The following is a 22,844-nucleotide window of genomic DNA, read 5'->3' as shown; positions in this document are numbered from 1 at the left end:
CAATCGAAAGGATCCCAGTGTATCTATGTGTGGGTGTGTGTGTGCATGAGAAACAGTACGAAGAAGGCAAGAGAGGACAAGTGCTGGAAACATTGGTGCACCGCTGTGTGGCAGGAAGGCAACAAACAACCAGGCGTCTCCATGTTCGACCAATGGATGGACCACATTCCGGTTGACCATTACGGCAAGCATTAACGCTGCCGGTCTGAGGTAACGTGTTGAATCCGTTTCCCATTCGAGCGAGCGCTCGTCGTGCACTCGAAAAACTGTTGCCAATTTCGGTTGATTATTCTTGTCTGCCAAAAAAGGCGCACATACATCAGGTCCGCCAGTCAGCGACACATTAGAAGCCCGGCACGGATGAAACCCACCGACCGGACACTTTCGGATGCAGGCCACCACCAACCGCAGCAACTGGTGACCGACAGCCTGGTTTTTGGTACGATGGACCCGCTTTTTTACGCTCCTTCCCTTTCACACGACGCGCAGCGAGAATTAATGCATTTCACCGCGTTGATACACCACCACGACGGACAAGCGTATCGAGGCGGTCTTTGAAGGTGCACGGAGAGTGCCCGACACGTTACGGTTGGGCCACTGTGGCCACGATGTGAGTGCGCTTCATTTCAACCATGAAAACGGGTCTCGGTCTCGGTTTTCCGACGCACTGACGGTGGGGTCTTTGGCACCGGTGCAGCAGAGTGCAGCAAGAAATTAACATTTGAGGTTTTGTGAGGCGTACTCTGCCGGCAAATTGAATCGCCAACGGGTGCACTCGGACTAGGATTCCCCAAAATTTTGCGCCCTAAGGACCTTTTGGAAGTGGAAACGCGAAACGCCGGCGGAACGGGTACCTGGATGCTTGGGTGGCGTCGAAAAAGCAATGCAATTACGAACAAACATACGTATGGCTGTGGAGAGAAAACAAGAGCCCACTAATGTTGAGAATTTCAGTGCAAGTATCTTCGGCCGCAGTGCTTTCTACGATCATGGCGTTGTTCTTTAGGGAAATGAGCACATTGACATACACATTTTTATGCATTCTCTTCCAGCTCGATGGCTCCGGAAGCGCCAATAAACATATGCATGCCAAAATCCAGCGCAGGATGCACTTGCCTGTTCGAATGGCGGCGAATGCATTCATTCCTCGAGGGTAATTTTGCAACCAGCGTTAAAAGCCGAGTATGTTGGTATCGAACGATGTCGTTGAGATGTTTTACGATTCCCATTCGTGGAGTGTACGATTTGGATTTTTACTACCCCGTTTCGCTCAGCGCTCTGGTTGAGGATGATGCTACTAAGCTTAGCATCTCACGCTCCTGCCAGCAGCAGGACATCCCTTTTATGACACCCATCAGTGCCTCCCCGGGAATGCATCCTTCCAGCAAACGCCGGTGACCCTTTCGCGGAATAAATTCTCCACGCGCCAACGCAAACCCCGTTGGCGTGGTCTTAATTCCTCTCATTACTCAAACGCAACCTCGGGGCCTCGGGGAGTCGTCAACGAAATTTAATGAAATCCCGTTTCCCGCCCTTTAGCAAGGGAATTATGGATAATTTATGCAACCATTTTCAGGCAAACCTCGCTGCAGTACGGCATTCTTTGCGCCGGGACCAATCCCTACGCCAACAGGCGGCGCCCTTTGACGGGATCATTTGTAATCGTTCCTTTGTGAGCGCTCGAGATGGTGGAAATTCCCCGGCAAGAAAGTGTTTTCTGTGCTCTTCCCCTAACTGGGGTGGTTTTGAATGGCAACCTCTGCCAGCTCATAGATTAACGCTTCTAGCGAGAGGCTTTTTCGTGCCCCGTCCCCACCATGATTGTGCTGCGTTGGTACGCCGCAAGGCCTTGAGCTTAATTATTCATTGCAATTAAATGCTCATTGAATCTTTCCCGCCAACGCAGACGGTCGTGTGCTTTTATCTCACATCCTGCTCGGTTGGAGAGAGCAACAAAAAAAAACACCTACAGTAAATAAGCTCGAGTTCAAAGCTGTGCCATCCTGTTGAGTGCCACGCAAAAGCCCCACAGCGATGACTTCGTAAAAGGTGCGTGAGAAAGTTCCCGAATTTCCTCTTCATTGAGCGTTGCAAAAGTAATGAAAAATCTTAAGCCCCTTTCATGGTGGAGGTGAACAATTTATCGTGTCAGCTGGAACACCCTGTGACATGATAAGCCACCACGAACGGCGGCATCGGGTAGGGATAGGTAGGTTGAACGATGAAATATTGAAACCTTTTCGATTTTATTTTGTTGAGAAAGTATCCTTCAATATCAACTATACTTCATAATTATAGTTTGTGAAAAAATCTCAGCGCAACTGATGATAGTTCTCACGAAGGTTCATATATCCTGGGAGAAAGCTTCTCCCTACTAGTAGGATAGGGAAGAACCGTCACGGTCGTACATGGCTATATTTAACAAAATTGATCAACGAGCATCTGTTTCCAATTGCGAAATAGTAATTGAATGTCGGTATCAACATTTACGTGATTTATTTATCAAACCTTGAACGTACACTTTCTGCACCTGATCTCATTCTCACGACACCCGTGCACTTAACTTACCGCAGTGAGACTAGACATCACTAGACTCATGGCGAGTACCCTGATTCAGTCACACACAATTGAAGGACAAATATTTATAATAAAGCCATACGCGTACTGTTTGCAAACGGCCAAATGATGTTTGGTGAAATAACTATCATTATACCGGCTAGCTTCGCATTATCCTTCGGTGAAGGCCACAGATGGATGCACCGACGGTTCTAGAAACATTAGCAACAGTAATATGCTTTAAATTGATGCACCAATTGCTCGTCGAAGCAAGTCGTTTGTCAAAGCAAGTGGCGACATCATGAAGTTGCTGGAGATTAACGATCCTCTCGAAGTGATCCCGATCGGTTGCCGGTTGCTAGAACTGTTAGGTTTGGGACGCGATGATAAGTTCAAGCTCCTCTACTGGGTGCAGGTCGTTTTCTATCTTGTGTGTAGTATCGTGCCACGCGTGTTGATGAAAGTCGAGGACACAGTCACGCTACTGCGTCTTGGGTCAGAGCTAGCGTTTGTGTCGTACTTGTACTCCCAGATACTGGCACTTTACTTTCGACGCGCCCGTCTCTATGACTTGGTGGATTCACTGCAGAAATGCGCCCGCAAGCGCTATTCCGACAACATTCTGTCGTTTCTCGTTGAATCGAATGGTAAAATTAACAAGGTGTCGATCGCATGCTGCAAGTACTTTATGCTTGCGTACGTCCTGTACTGCGTGATGCCACCCGTTACATCGAGCATCATCTATTTTCGCAACAAACGCAACGAAACGGGCGAGCAGGAAGAGTACATCATTTCCACCGAGATGAAGTATAGTGTTCACGGTGCTTCATTTCACCTCCTCTCACAAACGATCCGTTTGCTTTCAATCACAGCTTGTACTATCTGGACATACGCTTCAACTTGGTGCATTACGCCATCTACACCGTCACGATATGCCTGCTGACCGTGACATCGGCTCTGACACTGTGCACGAAGGACGTTTTCGACGTATCAGTCATCCGCAGCACGTCGATGATGTTCCAGGTGACCGCTATGCAGATCCGCGAGCTACAGGGTCGTATCACCCAGTCGGACCTGAACACCATAATTGTGTCGCATCGTGACACGTTGGAGTGTGCGAAAAAATTGCAAAAATCGCTCAATCTCTCGCTGCTGTTTCAACTTACGTTTTGCAGTGCCATCTGGTGTCTGATGTTGTTCTACATTCTACTGATGGTTTGATTGCGTTTCGATGGTACGCGAATGGTGATTCACAATCAATGTCTTCCTCGTTACAGGGATTTGACTCACGAATCATGAATGTTGCCTTGCTGCTGGTGATCGTAACGATCGAGACCTACGCCTACTGTACCCTAGGCACGCAGCTAACGGAGAAGGTGAGTCCGATAGATATATAAGCCAGACCATGTCCATGATGCTACGAAATCCTTGATCTTCCCTACAGGGCGAAGAAATCCTTGGGGCACTCCAGCAGCTTACGTGGTACGAGCAATCGATTTCAATTCAAAAGCAAACCCTGTTTATGATACACCGTGCCCAAAAACCTATCATCATTTCCGCGGGAAGTTTGTTCTACGCAAATGTGCTGCAGTTCAGCGAAATGGTTCAAAAATCATACTCCTTCTATTTAGTGCTCAAAAATGTTTTCTAAACCATCATCGTACACTAGCATTTTATGGGACATTAGTTTAAAAGTTTCTTAGAAATTTGCCAATCAGAGTAGGCTCCCAAGTAGCAAAGGTCAAAATGTGCGTGTGCGTGTGCGTGTTAAACTCATTTTCATCCAAGCAGCCATTGTGGTCAAAGGGTTGCTGGCAATCAACCATAAACTTTCCACAATACGTGCAATTCTGCGGTTGTACCAGGGACAGCTTCACGCTGGAACCATCGCTTTCGAATGGATCCAATTTCCATTTGGGTTTTAATGAAACACTGAGCTCATCTTCACGCAAACCACCAACAACATGCATGACGGGAGTTGGTTGGTAAAAATCGAACACTGTTCGGTTTCCAATTTGCAAATTTCTTAACAAAACCCTCCCCAAGAACCGCATTAAACATTATCGGTGGTAGTCAAATCGAACACGTTAACTCTTGGAAACGTTGTATGCGCTTGCATAAAATTAATAACTTCATAAAATTCGCTCGCTCAAAAATGCCATTTCGACCAAGCACCAACAGCACCAGCATAAACATTGCTCACGCGTGACGCGAGTGACCCGGAACTGGTCTCCCGGGAGCTCCATCGCAGCCTGCGAGGAGACAATAAAAGCAGAAAACAATCAACTGCTGCCATATTTCCCCAAATAAATTCCACGTCACTCGTGCCAGCGACCCTCGAGGGGAAGCGTATCCTGTTTATGCGTTATTACTTTGTCACAAGGACACCCGAGCGGGCCCGTGTGGTCGTGTAGCGTGGTCGGCACCTCTACATTGTCGGTTCTTGCACCGAATGGTTCGCCACCGACGTCGTTCTATTTCCCTCCGTTGGTGCTCCATTTTTATTGTTTCAAATCATTCCCGATAGGGTGTAAAGTTAGTGCAGGGATGACAACGAGAAAATTGGGACAGTATTTATTAGCGAATAAACGAATGTGCTCCAGTCCTACGCCGTTGGAGGATTCAATTTCCGTACCACCCAACCGACCCCACTGCACTGTGGGATGGGCCACATATTTCGGGCACGGAATTGAGGGCCATAGAAGAAATTTAACGTTCCGTAAAAATTCATTCCCCCAGCACGATGCAAATTAGAACGCCCGGATGACTTCCGGCGCTTCGGATTCGGGGCGAAACGTACGGGGACGTAAAAAATGGGCCTTTCATGTCCGGAATGTTGGGGGCACAGAATGCGGAAAATTCATTAACTTTCTTTTGCGCGAGGAATACCCCGAATAGAATTCGTTCGTTCGCGCAACCATAGGCACAATCGAAATATTTCAACGATATAATTTCTCCTCAAATGAACGTTTTGTCAAGTATGCAAGCGTCCTGTTCTGTTTGCGTAAATCTACGCGACCTTCGACGACGATTAAAGCTTGAAACTGCTCGTTGAAAACACCAACAAAGTCACCCTGCCAGGATATGGATCATTACAGCTCAAACACACTCAAGCTGGCAATGAATAATTGACATTATAAATAAATATCCATCTCGTCCCTCTCGCTCACTGGAACGTGTCGTCTGGCCGCAATACGGCAAAGATTTACGAGACGATCAACAGTCGAACGGTGCTCCGACCAAAAGCATCCTTCGCGACAAACATTTCTTCCCTGTTGCTGAAGTTTTTGATTTATGCATTGATGAAGCATTCCCTTTGAAGCGGGATTCACTTTGAGCTGTGTCTAATCGGTTTTCAGTGGCTTGAGTTTATTGATTTTCCCGGATTTGTGCCACTGTGGATTTCCTGCGCTGGGGCAATGTTTGCGAAGGAAAAGCTTTCAAAAGGGGGTCCTCCACCATCAACCGCCCATCGAGCGGAATTCAGTGCCGCTTCTCAGTTACGAATAGCTGGGGTGGTTTTTAGAAGTTGCCAAAGTTATTCCATTGATTGATCTTACTTCCCGGTACGCGCATTACTTCGTGCTACTGTTCTTCTCTCATCCGAAATAAGTACCGGTGGAATGTCCCACGAAACCAATCGTCATCCAGCACTCATCTTCCAGGTGAAAGTACACCCCGTCTACGCGGAACCTTCACCGTGGGCGCTAAGCACGCTTCCGGCGGGGTTTCACAGCGAAGTTAACAGATGATTAGTTTCTGGCTTAGGGACACTTAGGGAAACATCAATTGTACGGAAGCTGCCGGCAAACGATAAGGCGAACGATATCACCGGGCTGGGAATCGGTTCACACGAAATGGCTCTATCGCCCGAACGCCGGTCACTATCAAATTGCCACCCTGGCATTACATATTCCGAGCACATTCGCGTCCGTAGGTGACAGAAATACTAATCAAAGCGCTTCCATAGATCAAACCCCTTCTCGGGAAACCCCGGGACGGTCTAATTTCGTCCTTCGCACGTTACCACCATCGATCCGTTCCAACCGATGGCCATCGGCAGGGCGGCTGCGGATCTAAAATGGGAAATAATACAGCGATGTTCTTTTCCCGTGCCCAAGGCCACACCATTCCACCCGGGCAAGTGGTTCTTGGAGGTGGTTCTATTTGCAATCTTCCCCGAAACCGGAACCGAACACAGGCAGCAAATAGAACCGGGTTCGCAGGAGAGACACAAAAAAAAACACATCCCCAAAGACCCTCGAATCCGTCCCATTAGTAACGGTCGTGCTGACCGGAATACCAAACCACTCCGGCTGGACACACAGGCTGTGTGGGCGTTTCGCTGGGACGCGGAAGATTCCTTCATTTCGTGGACGGTTCATGCGGTCGCAATGTCCGCTGCAAGTTCAATGAATCCATCAAGGGTGTGGAGCCTAGCGGAATAACCCACTCGAGTCCGGTTAGTGATGTCTTATCAACGGGGAAATCATTTTGGAAGATCCTTCATCTGTGCTGTCCTCATCAATCGTAGCACTTTGGAACACTCGAAAAATATCAGCTCCTGCAAACGATGGAATGCTCGAGCGGATCCGCTAATCAGGACTCGCTCGACTTACGCATCCTCATCGCTTCTCGTTGATCCTTCACCGTCATCGGTACCACCACCATCATCATCGGTCTCCGTCAAAGTGCTGATAAATTGCTGGAAAATATTACAAATTAGGCTACCATTCCATCATCGTTTACATCCAGCCCCCACGTGGCACCCTTTTTCCGAGCAGCTTTTCCGTTTTTCCGCATCCACAACGATGAGCTGTAGTTTCTCATTTTCGGGGCGAATTTTCTGCTCGCTTTTCCAGGCTAGCAATCGCTGGCAGCGCAGGAATGCGAAAGGCACCCAATGTTTGGCAGACCGTTCCGTCAATCTGCCGTTCCTCGAACGTTTTTGGGAAAGCGTGGTTAAGGAAGGCAGCGGCAAAAATAAGGAAAATCCTTCGCTGTCCCTCCCCCAAAACGGATTCCTCAAATATCAGTGTGCCATCGCAAAGCCCACCCGTCCGTTTATTGGCGTGAGAGAGTGTGCTGGGGCTGAGAAAAGCTGTCAAGTTGTTTTCCGCCGAACCATCGGGTCGGACCTCCCACTACCATTTTTCCGGTGCCGAACGAAACTGCTTAACATTTTCTGCCAATTCTCGTGTACCGTGCGTGTGGTTTGGATCGGAACTCTGATGGCCATCCTTGACCAACGCCGACGGCCCATGTGTGAACACCTTTTTTGTCTCCTTCCACTGGCTCGGCTTCGTAAATTCATTCTTAATTGGAAATTCTTCGTGAAATATAATCCATCCATCTTGGCATTCTCACTTGATGAGGGTTGAGTTTCGCATCAATTTGACCGAAAATGTCATTCATTCGCGTCAAAAGACCGTCCTACCAAGCCGTCTACGAGCTGCTCGGCAATAGTGAGAATGAACGGTGATATGTTAAGCTGATTTGCTGGAGCTGAGAAGTGGCAAAGACGGAGCAGATTGTCAGTTCTGATTAAATCACACATGATGAACATTCAAAAGCATGTCCGGATGGTGACGTGTGCACTCAATAAAGTGATTTCTCTGAAATTAAATTCAGTACTAGTACCAATGTCTCTCTCAAACTTGTCCCAGTAATATGTTCCATTGCTAACGGGCGAGTCTCGTTTCTTTCATCACACTAATTGCCCGTTTATCATCATTCATACGTCATCCATCTCACCCATCCCGAGTGCTATCGCATTTGCAGATGCTTAAGCAAACTTCTCCAGAAACCTGTCTGTTTCTTCACGCCCACCTGATTCCACTGTACCGCAACAACCAACGAGCACACGTCGGGTTTATCGGGTTTTTTGGGACACAAAACCACGCTCCAATGCGCTCGCTGATGCACATTAAAATCCTCTCCAAAACCAGCCCTCTTCCGTACAACCAGCCCCTTCACTAAAACATTATGCTTTTCGTACACTCATTGATGCCGTTTGCCTCGTATGATTCAACTCGAGAGCCGAGGACTTGTGAAGAATTCTCACCGAGCGGAGTAAAGTCGTCAAAAAGCCGTCAACAAACGCTCGTCTTAGCATGTCGATGAAGTGATATAGAGCGCTGTAGAGAGAACTGTAGGACTTTTTGGCAGCAAACACAGCGAGAGAGGGGCTTTCCAGCGCCTGTGAAAGGATTGCGATCCATTTGTCATGCGTTTAATATTTTGATAGCGTTTTTACGACACATTAACTCGGCAATCGCAAATGTCTTGCAGCAATCATTTGCATCAAATCCTCGCTCCAGGAAGCCTGTGGGAAATTGTGTACCGAGAACCTAGCACCTTTCTTTGAAGTCGAAAATGTTGGCGGTCATTTGAGGGTTTCAAAACAAGACGTGTAGCTGGCAGTTTTATTTGCCGTACCGCCAGCAGGATATTATAAACATCCTCTTTAAACATCCTGCAGCCTGTTGCATTGAATTACAAGAGACACCATCTTGTTCAGTTACAACAGGTTCTGTTTCTTTAATATTTACGACCACGTGATTTTTTCCTTCAGCCATGGAAATTTCCCAATCAACCACTTTCCCTCGCAATCCTGAAATTGAGAGCAAATTTAAAAATATTCTTCGATAGCTTCGTCCCCCCCACTTTACGATCCTTCGATGGGTTCGACCTCACTTACCACACAAAAGGAGCCGCTCGAATGTCTTACAAAAACTGCATCTGTCGAACGGAAAATCACGCTCCCCTTACCGATTCTCGTTAACGAGAATTTACCGCACACGATACACGCGTCGCAGCAAATGAAAAACACAATGGAAATCACGCGAGCTTGTGAGCGGAAATCCGCGACTAGTGACATGTTTCGCTCGAGTGAAGCATGAATGAGGGAGATCCTCGAACAAAGCACAAAGTATCGAAGAAAGTTTTCGAAGCCCTGGTGGAACCGAGTTTCGTTCGCTCGTACCCAACGTCACAGTGAAACAACGAGACAAACAGCGCAGTAGGCGTGCGAAATGTCACCGCCGTACGCGGCATCGCTACGTGGCAGCGTGTTCGCTTTTCAGAGTACCTTTGGTACCTTGTTTCCACGCGAAACGCGCCTACTACGAGCCCGATCTACCGAACGCTTCGCTTTGTCTAACGTCTTATTCCATTATGCTATTCCCCCCGAGGGCACATAAATTCACTTCCTTTTGTACACGTCCCACCGCGTTCGAGGGGGATATCCTGGCGTGAAAAGTAACGGAAAAACACGCGTTACACATAGTTCATCACCGAGCACACAATAAAACGGAAGTAAATCCAACATCTCACACATCTCTAGCAGCACCACCACGCTGGTAGGGATTTCCCGCCCTCTGTTTGCCGCAACTCTGTCGGGAGAAATACTACTTTCCATCATCGTCGCCCTTGTGCGGGAAATGGAAGGCGTTCTTGCTTACCGATTCAACCGAGCGAGGCCTAACGAGGGGACCTACGTACCGGAAAAGTAGGCCTGGCTAACGAAAAAGAAAAGAAAAAGAACAAGAAACCGAGTTTCCGGCACAACTTTTTAATGGAAAACACATACACACCTTCCAGCCGCAGTGGTTCTATTAAAGTGGAAGTGAATTTACTTTGCGCAAGATAAATAGCGGCAAATGGAAGCTACTTCTGATACGTGTAAGGAATACGAGAAGCAACATTTGTGCAGCTATCTTTTTTTTTGTGGCTTTTGTGGACGTTACTATGATGTAAAACCAAAGCTTGCACGTGGTTTAATTATGGGTTGAATTTGACCACATGCGACCTGGGAGCTGCTGCATCGTAGAGAGAAGCCCAAAAGAATCATCCACCCACCATTAATTACCCCAACACATCACGAGCACTCGCCCTCCTTTTGCAAGCGGTAATTAATGTACAAACAAACCCCGGATCATTGCACGCATTACCAATTGAATGTGAACCATAAGCGACGGGATAATGCGCGCATAATTCCAGAAAATTGCTACTCCACCCTGTTCATTGGAAAAACCGACGGATTTCGTCCGCTTTTGACGGCACGCGCACTCATCAGACGTTTAAGTCGTCCCTCACATCGCTCACATCTTTCAAACGAACTCGCTTTGTTGCGCGTTTGTTCAACGCCGGCAAAAGAAAACATCCCACATGCGGGGATGTTCCTTACCGTGCGCCATTTTAAATCATGCAGAAAGGCATTAAAGAATTTAAATAAATTACGTTTATGAAGTTTCGCAGCCACATTTATTTAGCCCGAATCGGCCCAAAACGCGCCGCGCCGTTTTCGGTGCGCGTGGTTTCAGCACGCGTGGCTTTTCAGATGGCGGTTTCTGAACCGCTCTCTGTCGCAGAGGGTTCGAGGGCAAGAACAAGGGCTTGCCTTTTTCCGCGCCATCCATCAACGCACCAGAGGAGAGGGTTTCGAATCACCCATATGTAGGGCTTATCTCCCATCGGTTCCTCGTTCGTTGGCGGGCGGTTTCGAAGCGGAATTTTCCATGCTACAAGATTTACCTTCGGAGATAGCAACCTGCCAGAAAGTATGCGGTGGAAAACAACGAATGGCAAAAAAAAGAAAACATTCCTTCCAATCTCAACGTGCGGTAACAATTTTTCCGTTCAACTTCACCGCCACGCCCCGGCTGTGTCACCCTTTGGCTTTTTCTTCCTTCAACGCAGGAACAGCGGTGGCAAACAGCGGTGGTACGCAAAACCTTACTTACCACCTACTGGCTTGAGATTAGCATTCTTTATCCCACTTTTCAGCCACATCTCTCGTCCCATGGCCCGTACCGTTCTCCTTGGCGTTGGTTTTGACATATGTTTTTCGTCGGGCCCGAGTTTCAGCCCCAGCAACCCCTCACAAGCATACCGAGCCCAAGCCGTCGGTTACCGTGGGGAATTTCGGTGGAAAAAGCTGTCATGTCACGAGAGTATGGGGGTTGGTTGCTTGCTCCCTGCCATACGCGGCGAGTCCTATCAGCCTTTTCTGTAGGCCTAAAACCCTTGCCAACATTTCTCGAAAATGCCCGAACTACGCGCCACCACCATCCTTCCTAGATCCACCAGTAGTTGGCAACGTCACGAGTCACATAAATGCCACCCTTACTCAGTCAGTGCCACACACACACACATGTTCATTTTCCGCTCACGCACATTCGCATTCACACATGGCCGGGTTCGGCAGCCAACGTTCCACCCCAAATACCAGCGTGTGCCTGTTCTGGTCTAGGGTGAAAGGTAATGAGAGACCATCGTAGAACGAAGCAGCGTAATGTTGCTTTCACTCATCGGAATAAAAGGCTGAGTTGGGCACTTTTCAACTGCCGTGGCAGATATCAGAAGCACCACTGCATTCCCACACTCCTGTCCGGTCATGTGGAAGATAAGAAAATCGACCGGTGGGAGAGGGCCAACGTCGCAACGTCGTGAATCCAAATTTCACACATCATTAGCTGCGACTCTGCGAGGGCAGAAGAAGTTAGTCGCCGGCGGGTTCAGCCATAGCGAATCAGGCCACGATCAAAGTTTTGCTCTCTCACCGGCTAGTGATTTGAAGGAGATAAAGACAGTCGGAATTTCAATGATGTGTACGCGCGCAGATGTTTTCACGAATGATAACCCTCACTTGGAGGAGTTCGTCAAAGAAAGCGGGTTTCAGCGCTCTAATGGAGTCAATTCCATCCACCCTCGGCGGTTGATTTAAATTCTCGATAAGCCGCATGAAATTTTGTCCTGTCTTAATGTTTTAAGCTCTAGTTTTCTTCCACCGGACAGTTGAACTTCGTTAAGAAGCTTTAATGCGTGCGAAGCCCATTTACATGTGCATATCAAGACCCAAACTTTAAACTGCCCACTTTTCACACAAAATGGCACGAATTTCACCGGGGAAAAAAATCTCACACGAGCCCACGGAACGTAATACATCATGCCTGCGAGAAGGCTTATGTTATATTCATTCCTGGAATAAAATTACTTCCTCGCTTGCCCAACACGGTTGTTTTCTTTTCGCTCCTTCGCCGATTGCCCTTCGTTGCTGCTGCATTCAATATTCATTATCAGCCTTGTTTCCTCGCGCACCTCGAGGGTGTGATGTGATAGAGTGAGCAAATCGTACGGATGAAAGTTATTTGGCAGCGGCATGATTTATTGCTCCCTTTCGCAAGGTGCCAAGGAGTCGACTGCCAAGGTAATCCAAACCTCCCACTTTACGACGCGCGCACAGGTGCGTTTTGATGATCAATCTGGAGAAAAACGCGCATAAAATTAGCAGCTGCGTACTCAAAATTAACGTAAGCGATAATAACGGACGGCTTTCAGGCGTGCCACGGTTCAAGACGAGTTTTTCCGAATAGGACGCCCTGAAACAAACACAACTTCACCCTGGGATGAATGGCACAGAAAACTTAAATCGTTTGCGGAAACATCCCGAACAACGACACCGGAAACACGAGGATCATGACGAATTTTCTTCCGCATGCTTTATTCATTTTTAATGCAGCACACTCACGGAATTCATTTGTCAAAGTCATCATCGACAACAAGGCAAAAGCCATCCGTATTCGACCGTATCTTCCCGCCTCCACCAGAGGTCAAAGGTTATCTTATTAAGGGAAACAACAAGCCATCCGCCGCCTGTGCGTCGTTCGTCCAATTTCCAATGATAAACGACTGATCCTACAGGTGAATGGTGCGGAATTTGTCATGCTCCTAATATCCAGGACCCGGACCAAGGGCACCCAGGAACGGGAGGCTACGCATCCCTCATTCTCTCGCACGAAACACGGGACGGACAACATCGAATACGACACAGCAACGCAGCTAATGGTTTATTATGTCCCATCAAACATGATCCGGATGAAGCATTTTTCGACGGCCATCCTACGACCCTAACCCTAACAGGATCGAGGACTTGTTTGGAATGCATAATTTTCGGCAGGTCGGTCGGTCGTTCGCGGAAAATTGAACGTTGAAATACTGCCGTTGTGTGCTGATGTTTTTTTTTCGCCCTCTCTCTCTCTCTCACTCTCTTTGGCTTTCGATGCTTGTGGGGGTTTTGGCCGCGGGTGTAGCCATTCCAAAGGACCATTCCATCATCTAAATTAGCTCGTGTTGCACGTGGACAAGGGACCCATTTTAATGATGTCACGATAATGAAAATGTATCGACGAAACACGCCACTCGTATTTCTTGATAAAAGTTTATGAATCCGAACCCAAATGAATGCCCTGTTCATTTATGGACCCAAAAGAACTGGCAGCTGTACAGAGAATCAGACCCCAAGGCTGTTAGTAGACAAATCACGCAGATTATTGATGTTCAACAATCAATTTCACAACTGGTTGCCTTTTGTATTGAATTATGAACACTTTTCAGCACACAAGGCTTTGTCTTAAAGCTCAAATCATCATCCTAAAGGTCGAATCACCTCAAGCAACCATTTTCTTAACGCATTTATATCTCGCTGATTCCTTGCTCGACGGTTCTCTGTTCTCTGTTCGGATTATTATAATTGACTAGCTACAGTTGTACACGTGTAGTCGTTTCAGTCTTCAACGCACCCCGGGGTTCCTCCATCGAGCCTGTTCAAAGTAATCTCACGCCGTGTGCAAATGCGTGTTTTCTCATGCGCCCGGGCCCTTCACATACGTCGCTAGCCGGGTCTGTGACATTCGACCGCGAAACTCAATCCGTTCGGCGGACAAACAACAGGCTCGACGCTCCGTGCGAGGAAAGGTACCGGAAGCAGGCCTACTGGCAGCTCAGTCAATCCCACGACATTGCCTACTGTACCCTTTTACGTCACCTACCAATGGCAAAGGGTCCTTCTTCGGGCCGGGCAAGGGAAAGCCAATTATGCCGACAAGCGCGAGCGCGACTTGTCGGGTTAGATTTATGTTGTGTTTTCGGTGCGCTTTCGCATAAATTCGTCTCCTGTGACGGAAAGTCGAACCCCCGGTGTGTCGCTGAGAAGCGAGAAAAACAGTCCTTTACCGAAAGACGAGGGGCCCGAAGACGAGAGTGGATCGATAAAGCGGCAAAGGAGAAGGAAAATTTATTTCCGGATAATGATATCCCGCCGTATCAAATGATATGTGTCAATTTACAGTCGATGTCGTCGATCCGAACAGGCGGGTCCCCAGGCGAGTCGTTTCCGCAAACGGAGTTCCGGAGCAAAGGTGCTTGCTGACATTTACTCCATCGCTCGTTCGTTCGAATCATCTTGACGACAGCATCTTTAAAGTAATCTAATGCCCGTTTTCATTCACATTTTAAACCGTTGAACCATGTTGAGTTTCAAAATCTAACCAAAAATAGTATGACATTTTCGACGGCAGCAAAATCATCGTGCTGCTAGCTACAAATTTGAAAAATTTTGCTCTATCTAACCTCAGACAATTAATCAAAACTTGTGTGTCGCACTTTGTAACAAGGGAACAATCGAACAAATATATCATTCCTATTTTTTTAATGTGTAACTCAGGAACCATAATTTATATTGTCATCATTTTTTGAAGGTTTTAAGTGCTGGCTTTGAACGGATCCTGCAGCTTAAGATGAATGGACACAATTCCCTGCATGACCATTTACTTTAAGGTGTAAGCTTAACATAGGATTATCTTACCTTTGCTTGGACTTTTCAGAAATTTTTTAACATATAAACGCACCCGTTATTGCATACAAATTCGCTGCTGCACGAAAAAAAGATACCGTGCCGGGAAAATCAACACTAAAAGAACCAGCCTCTCTGTTGAGAAGAGAAGTGGTTTTTGGCTTCAATTTTCCGGCTTATAATTAAAACAATTGTGCAGCATGTCAAGTGCAAAGCCGGATGAGATTATACATACTTTAGCATTATGTGTTTTTTTTTACACCCAACGTTAATTTACCACCCCAGCGGAAGCCCTAGGCGAACGTAATGGCGGTCGTTCTTTTGTGCGAGCGCATCCCTTTCAGGGCGTCTGCACACACACACACACACACACACACTTCGCAACAATAAAATCCAATCAGCCACCCACCGCTCGAGAGCGCGCGTGCGGGTATACGTCAATGAGGATCGCAAATTTGCGCTCACCGTTCATTCGCTAGCACGCAGCGTGAGGAAAACTGTGACGCCATTTTTAATTTCACCCCGTATCAACACTCCCGAGCTGCGTGGGTTGAAAGGCCAACACAAAAAAATCAATATCAAATTTATGAAGTGTATGAAAATTGCTTTCGCCATTAAGTATTTCCTGCGCCACAGTAAGCCTTCCTAGAGCTGCCCTTCGGCTGCTAAGGGCCACCAGAGGGCGCTACTTGATGACAGTTTTTATCATTGGATACCTCTCACGAAAAGCCAACGAAGTGATCACCTCTCGAAAAACGCGTGTTTGGTCGTTCGAAATGCCCCGCGGAAAGGCGGATCCTTTTTGTGCGTGTGTCTGTGTGCGCGTGTGTGCCGTTAGATTCATTTCCCGACGGTTTTTGGCGTATGAGAGAAAGCACACCCTGTCTGGGGATCCTTTTTGCTGTGCGTATCGTGCAGAAAAGGATCTTTCGGGTGCGACAGCGTACGGTCACGCATAAGTCAAACCATCCGCGTTCGATGCCCGAGGACGAAGCGCACCGGACAAATTAAAAAAGCAATTTGATTCTCAATAAACAGTGGAGCGAAATAATGAAGCCCCTATCGCTTTTTTTTCTTATTTTGCTCGCTCGCAACCTTTTTCAGAGTGCAGCGTACGACCCATCCCGACGAGATGTTGAACCCATCCCCGGTGATATTATCATCGCTTCTTTTTTTTTTTGTTGCTGCCCCTCATTTTCCGAACACTAGAAAAAGGGATCAATTTAGACATCATCAAACCGAAACAAATAAAAATCGAAAGGCTGCTCGAAATTGGAAAATTTTCCATTAATGAAAAGTGGCAACATTATTAACGATTTGTGCAGTCAACCAGAAATGGCAAAAAGGGAAAGAAAAGAAGCAACAGCGCGAGCAAAAGCTTATTGTTAGTGGAGGGAAAATAAGCCAACACGAATGCAAACATGATCCGATAACGAAAAGTATACATTTTATTTTTTTTTTGGGCAGATCGTTTTGAATGAAACAATTGAAACTCTAGCCAATAGTCTCATGGCATCGAACCTATTTAACAGCACTAGCCACGATCGATACCCTTTCATTGGGGTCTGGTTTCATTCTCAACCCGAATGCATGCGAGCATTCAACTTCGCACGACTTTTACAGTCACTTTATCGACAGGTCATTTGCTCGTTACGAGTCCGCGCATGCATGCCACATTACGATGCGCTCGGTCCCGTCTCAACGCCATCTCCCTTTCACTGAATCCATTTCAGCGGAGCCATTTATGGAGCGGAAATATTGAAAATTAAAAAAGCTCCCACCAACACGAACGCGCGTCCCACGCGACACACGAACAGACATGGCTACCCCGGAGCATTAAAGCATCGTTCGATCCTCGAAACATACTGCTATCATGCTCCCGGTGTCGGGTGTCAGCTTCAACACGGTACAACACCCGGCAGGGTGGCTGGATCGGTAGATCGGTGGATTGGTTCAGCAAAAAAAAAAAAACAAAACCACTCCCCAAAGCACCGGAGACCAAATTTCCATATCGTCATCAGCGTGCCCGTGGACCGGCATAAGCGAGATCGAGGTCGAACAGTCGCATACCGACGATGGCATCCCGCGGGATTCAATTGCTTCTCCATTCGCGCTTCGTTACACCCGCATTTCGTTCCACACGCGGTTTCTCCGTACCACGCCACGGTGTAACGGTGGAATCCTCACGCGAACGACACGAGAACCGCTCCCTCGTGTCGAAATGGGGGGAAAAAAAACGAAAAAGCATGCCTTATGCCATGTTAATGATCCGTGCGCACTTACGTCGGTCTAATGGATGGTGAAAATATGTCGCTGGAAATATCTTCCACTCTCCCATTCATCCCGAGATCCCCTTTGGGATTCGACAACGAACAGGGAGCAGCAAAAAAAAACGCTGATGTCCCCTCACACACAACAACCCGCCGACGGATGGACAGGCACGGAGCATCAAGAGGGAAAAAAATATAACGCCCACTGCGCTGACAAAGTTGCCCTATTTATCGGAACAGGTGTAGGAATTAATTTTCCCGCGCGTATACATCCCCTCAGCTCGTCGCCACACTGACAAGGCACCGGAAAAATGACCTATTTGATGGGGGCGAAAAAGTTTTCACCCAAAATTCCTACGATTCCGCCTCCTCGTGCCCAGCTTGCGCACATTTTCCTGATATGGAAAATGCGCCCCCGGGAAAACCTGAGCGGACGAGCCCCGAAGGTCTCGAAATTGCCGAACTTTTCCCGCCCCTGTAGACGCGATTTTTCCCGTTACAATGTTTGCCGTGGAAAAAAAAGAAGAATAGAAGAAAAAACGCAACAAAACGCGTGGCGCGTGATTAGAGCGGGAATTAATTTCGGAAAAATCTCAAAAGGTTCCCAAGTTCGGCTCGGTTGATCCCTGATCCCGGCCACTGGAGTATCCCATCATAAGCTCGCATCATGAGCAGCAACGTGCTTTAACGCTTGACTCACACCAGCGAAGCCGTTCGTCTTCAAACGTGCGCTTGGTTATCAATTCAAATTGCTAACAAATAGCTTCACTAATCGAACGTCGACTACGTCTTACGGATACGGTGGTACGTTTCACCATCATAAATCATTCCCCACACGATCGAGCTGCGTGGAATATGCTTTTCGGCTTGTACAGACGCCCCCGCATGCTGGCCATCGGCTGGCGCCGTAACGCTCATTGTCAATGATTCATCCATTTTCCACATCCAACAGGTGCGGACCAAAGCATTTTCGCTTAGCTCTACCACCGCCATCGTCGCTGCCACTTCGGTCAATATAATAAAACATTCTATTGAAAGGCGTCCATGGAACCGCCCGGTAATGTTTATCTTAAACGAGGCTAAGAACAGCGAAACGAAGGACGAACGCCTGCTCGCAAGCTCTGAGCTCTGGGTCCGTGTGTGAGCGAGAGAATTACTTCCTCCGTTTCTTCCTCGATTTACTTACCTGACGAGCAGCAATGCGCGCCACTAGGCCCTCACCCACGTTTGCGCTCACCATGTGCGTGTGCTAGTGTAAATTGCTATGGAGGATAAACTCCATTATCAGGATACGTCGATAACCGTACCGGGGGTTTTGGTCAACGTCCATTTCGGTCTGGAAGCGAGCAACGTGTGCCAGTCAACCCGTTCCTAGCCCTGGCCGCTGCCGGCAGTATTAAGTGCAAATTTTCTTATCACTTAAGCAATTTTCCACATCAATTCCTCGCCAACCGTCTTGAGGCGACGTTGACTTCAGCTCCGAACCGTTGCCATCCGAAAGCTCCCTTCGGCGTAGGTTGCCGCTGAATGTTGCCACTTTCCGAGAACGATGGTAAGACGCACCCGGACCAAAACAACGCCCTTCACTGGCTCTGGCTTGTCCCCTTGTCCTTCGGTATCGATTTATTCCTTTCTTCCATATCCACCCGGCTGGAATAATCCTCTCGCCTTTTCCTGCGCCATGTCGGTTCGGTTGCGTAAATAATAAACACGAGCACAACACCAGAGCGCCCGTCCCAGAGCGGAGGTTCATGTCTACAGCTCGGGTCGTTTTCATAGCGGTCTTATGTGCAAGCCCTCAACTCAGCATCCGAACGGATTGACTAGGGATTGGGCTTCACTGACTACGCCGAGCGGGCGAAAGTGCCAGTTTTAATGGCTCTGAATGGAATCGAGCTAGAGAAATTGAGAACCACTAATATTTCCATCCATTTGCAAGTGCAACAGTACAAAACTTTTCTGTGATAATTTCCCGACAACAAAAAGTCTCACATACCGCTGGTTTATTGTGACATTTTCAATGCAACTCTGGCAGCAGACTTCTCCGCTAGAGTCCATTAAAACACTCTCGCTCCCTTTCGGTGGTGCGCGTGGGCTCGTGCGAATGGCTCGTGAGCCACACAGCACCCATTAAACACAGCGAACAAGTTTGTCATCACTCCGGCGAAGGTCCTGTCCGTTGGTGTACCGTTGTGACACCCAGGTCCCGGGGCCAGCGAAACCATCAATCTCGTACGGCCGAGACAAAGAAGCGTAAGTGCGAGTAAATGGCCGCAATAAGAGGGTGATGCGCCCGCGCGCGGGCTTGTCTAGGTATGTGACCGAAAACGGAAAGAAAGTTCCGGCCCACGAGCTGTTGGCGTCGAAGAAAGTTACAGTGGCTTAGTGTTCGGTGTAGTTATCCATCCACGGCCACTCCCGAGACGCACAGACACGTTTTCTCGAGCGTCAAGGGCTCACTTGGGAGGAAGATGCTAACCATAAACGCCAGCGCTCGGACTGCTGGACGCAACGACACCCGGACAGTCGCAGGAAGCCCGGAAAAAGTACCCCGACCGGCGCGAAAACGTTCTACCCCGGCGGAGAAAGATTAAGCAAAGGAAACGAACCGCAACCGCTGGTGGTAGTAAAGCAACAAATTTCATAACTTTTCTCATAACTCATCCTGACGAACGATGGCGTCTGCTGGTGACTGCTTTGTAATCACATAACATTACTGGGACGATGTTGAGGCTGCGGTGCGCGAGCAAGCAGTGCAATGCAGCGACGAAGGCAAACGAAAGAGGAAACATTTGCAGTCCTGATTACAGCACCGGTGGGGTTGGGGTGAAGTGGGTGGAGATAATGGGGGGGGGGGCTAGAGCATCGGGATGATGGTTGCTGAATGCTGTTTCGTCGCCAGGGGATGATGAAACGCAGCCCGATTATCCTGGTGGTGATAATAAACAGATCCCCTTTGGCAAGGCAATTAAACCGATGACGACGACAGGTACGCTGACTTTGAGTGCTCATCTGTCATTGCGAATGCACGAAAGCGCTACCGATACATTGCCTGCGAAGTGTTGGGAAGTAAATTGCGCTTTTGCAAACGCGTGATGTTTCTCAGTCATTGACAAGCAATTCGACAAAATACCCCTATCGCAACTGTTTCCATGGAAACGAACAGCATTCAGCGGGAGCTTTTATTCTGACATTTCATCGAGTCCGAAAGCTTTCTCAAGTGCTGAAAATAACCGTTGCTTCCAAGGAAACCCACCATTGCTCTCTTCCAAGGACCACAATTCATTTAACAGACTGCAGGGCGTAAGATGGACTGCGACTAGCCCAAAAACTGAATGCTGAACAATGCGAAAGCTTCCTACAACAAAACTCCCTCACCGGAGGCTGCACTTTCATAAGCAACAATTTAGTTCACGTGTCCAATTTAGAGTCGCCTGTACCTCTCCGGGAAACTACACCTGGAGCAACAACCCGAGGTGCTGTGTATCCTGGCGGGGGCTGCCAGCAAAAACAGGATGCGCAGATTAGCATGAACCGGCCTGGGGGAGTTTCGCAGCACCACTATTCGCAGACAGAGCCAAGGGGTGGCTTACGTGTGCCCCGGGTGTTTACAAGAGTTTCCACTTTTCCAACACATCAGTAGCAAGGGAAAAGTTTCGCTTTGCACCGTCCAACCTACGGGTGGGAGATGATTTCACGCAGATTTCACCACACCACCACCCAGAAGCGCAAGCCAGCAGCTCGCAAGCCAGGCGTAGTGGAATCTGTTTCGTGGAGAAAAAATATTCCTCCACGATGGGAACCGACGGGCCGCTCCATTTACATCATTCGCTCATCAACGCCAACGAACCGCCTGCCGGAGCAGAGGGCCCAAGTTTTGGGCTTAACATTTCGAGCTTCATTACTCACGCCGAAATTCGCCTTTCGGATGCCGCACCGGAGCAAATAGAACATGCTAATCTATAATTTTAACATCCTCACCGAGCCGCGCAGCTCGCAGCTAACATGCTGCCGTCATTCGGTACGGCTGAGCGTCTGATCGTCATCCATCAGTCAGGGCTCACCCTAACTAACTTTTGTTCCCGGGAAAGCCCACCTCCCCTGGAGCGCTCGTCGGCTTTAGGATTAGAAGGCCTGGCCCCCCGCAGGGGTGTGGGTGTGGAACAATTAACGAAAACAATTTCTACAAACCGGTTGTCGTTAGAGAGCGGCCGAGCGGGCTCGGGAAGCACAGCCCGCCGGGTCTGGAGGAATTATTCCCTAATCGCTCAAAGTACGCTAATCGGGCACAAAAGTTTTAATGGAAAAAGTGCTTTCGGTTGCGGGACTCGAGCCGTAGGCGGGCGAAGACTGAAACCGGTGGAGATCCTGAATCCCACCACCGGACCCAAGTTTTCCAGTAGGTAATTAAACGATTTAATAACGATAACTTGACGGTGGTACAATTTGCTTTTACTCCCGCGTGCGCGCTAGGCCAAAATAGCGAAACGACCACTGGCAAGATGGCAAGTTTGCAGTCTGCTCTGCTTCCGGTGGGAACAGGACGCTTAAAAAAGCGCCGAAACTTTAAACCGCTTCCGGGGTAACTTGTTTCCGACCGGGTAGGCCTCTGGAAGAGTATCGCAAGGACACGCGCACGGTTCGTCGTCATGAATCCGTCTCCTGAGATGGGACGATCGTGCTAGAAGCGGGAAAGTTTGCTCGGACACCACGACATCCTTAGACCACTTAGTTACTGATGTGCAGGAAATTTCTCACCAGCTCCAAACGGGTGGTTGCAAATGGGAGCTTTTATTAAATTAATCACCGCGCACCTTGTGTCGGGGTTTTCGGGCGTAAGCAAGTTCCAGCAGAAACCCGCTCGTGTTGGTACATAGTTGACGAAAACGATCCATTAGACTCCTTTTGCGTTACGTTCTTTGTGTTGGGAGAAAATGAATCAGCATAACGCCATAACGAACGGTGTAATAACATAATTATTTCCTGCCAACATAATGGAAAACGCACATTAAGCTCGTAATAGGCTCGCGAAATTCGTTGCTAACCTCTCTGTGGGTACCGATTTTCCCTCGTCATTTTGAATATGTAGTGCGCTTGTTTTTATTTTTTTTTTTTTCGACCACCCTCGGAACCCTTTTTTATTTGCCCATTTTGACACCACGAAGCATCTTTTCGGAGCCGAACCAAACGGCGGTGCCGGGATGTAATCGACAATGGAATCATATTTTTTCCCTCGCCAGTAGCGCCTCCGAAACCGAGTCAGCACCCAAAATGGGGCGCACTTCATTGGAAACGATCCCCTCAGCACCGGCAATAAAAGTGACAATTTCGCTAAAGTCATCCTACTTTACGAGACCCGAGCGGAGAATCGCCTGGTGAAGTGG

General features: G+C 48.2%; 1 protein-coding gene across 1 annotated transcript in view; it reads left to right on the top strand.

Moving 5' to 3' along the window:
- Positions 1-2,857: 2,857 nt before the first annotated feature.
- The window catches only part of LOC128727851 (uncharacterized), a 59,821-nt gene continuing 39,834 nt past the window's right edge, over positions 2,858-22,844 (top strand). The window contains exons 1-3 of the mRNA XM_053821798.1: positions 2,858-3,363; positions 3,429-3,771; positions 3,834-3,932. Of these exons, the coding sequence (XP_053677773.1) occupies positions 2,858-3,363; positions 3,429-3,771; positions 3,834-3,932 (948 nt within the window). The remainder of the gene's footprint in view (positions 3,364-3,428; positions 3,772-3,833; positions 3,933-22,844) is intronic.

The sequence above is a fragment of the Anopheles nili genome, chromosome 3, assembly GCF_943737925.1.
Source record: "Anopheles nili chromosome 3, idAnoNiliSN_F5_01, whole genome shotgun sequence".
Taxonomy (NCBI): domain Eukaryota; kingdom Metazoa; phylum Arthropoda; class Insecta; order Diptera; family Culicidae; genus Anopheles; species Anopheles nili.
Note: the sequence above shows the minus strand (reverse complement) of the source record. Positions and strands in the feature narration are given on the sequence as shown.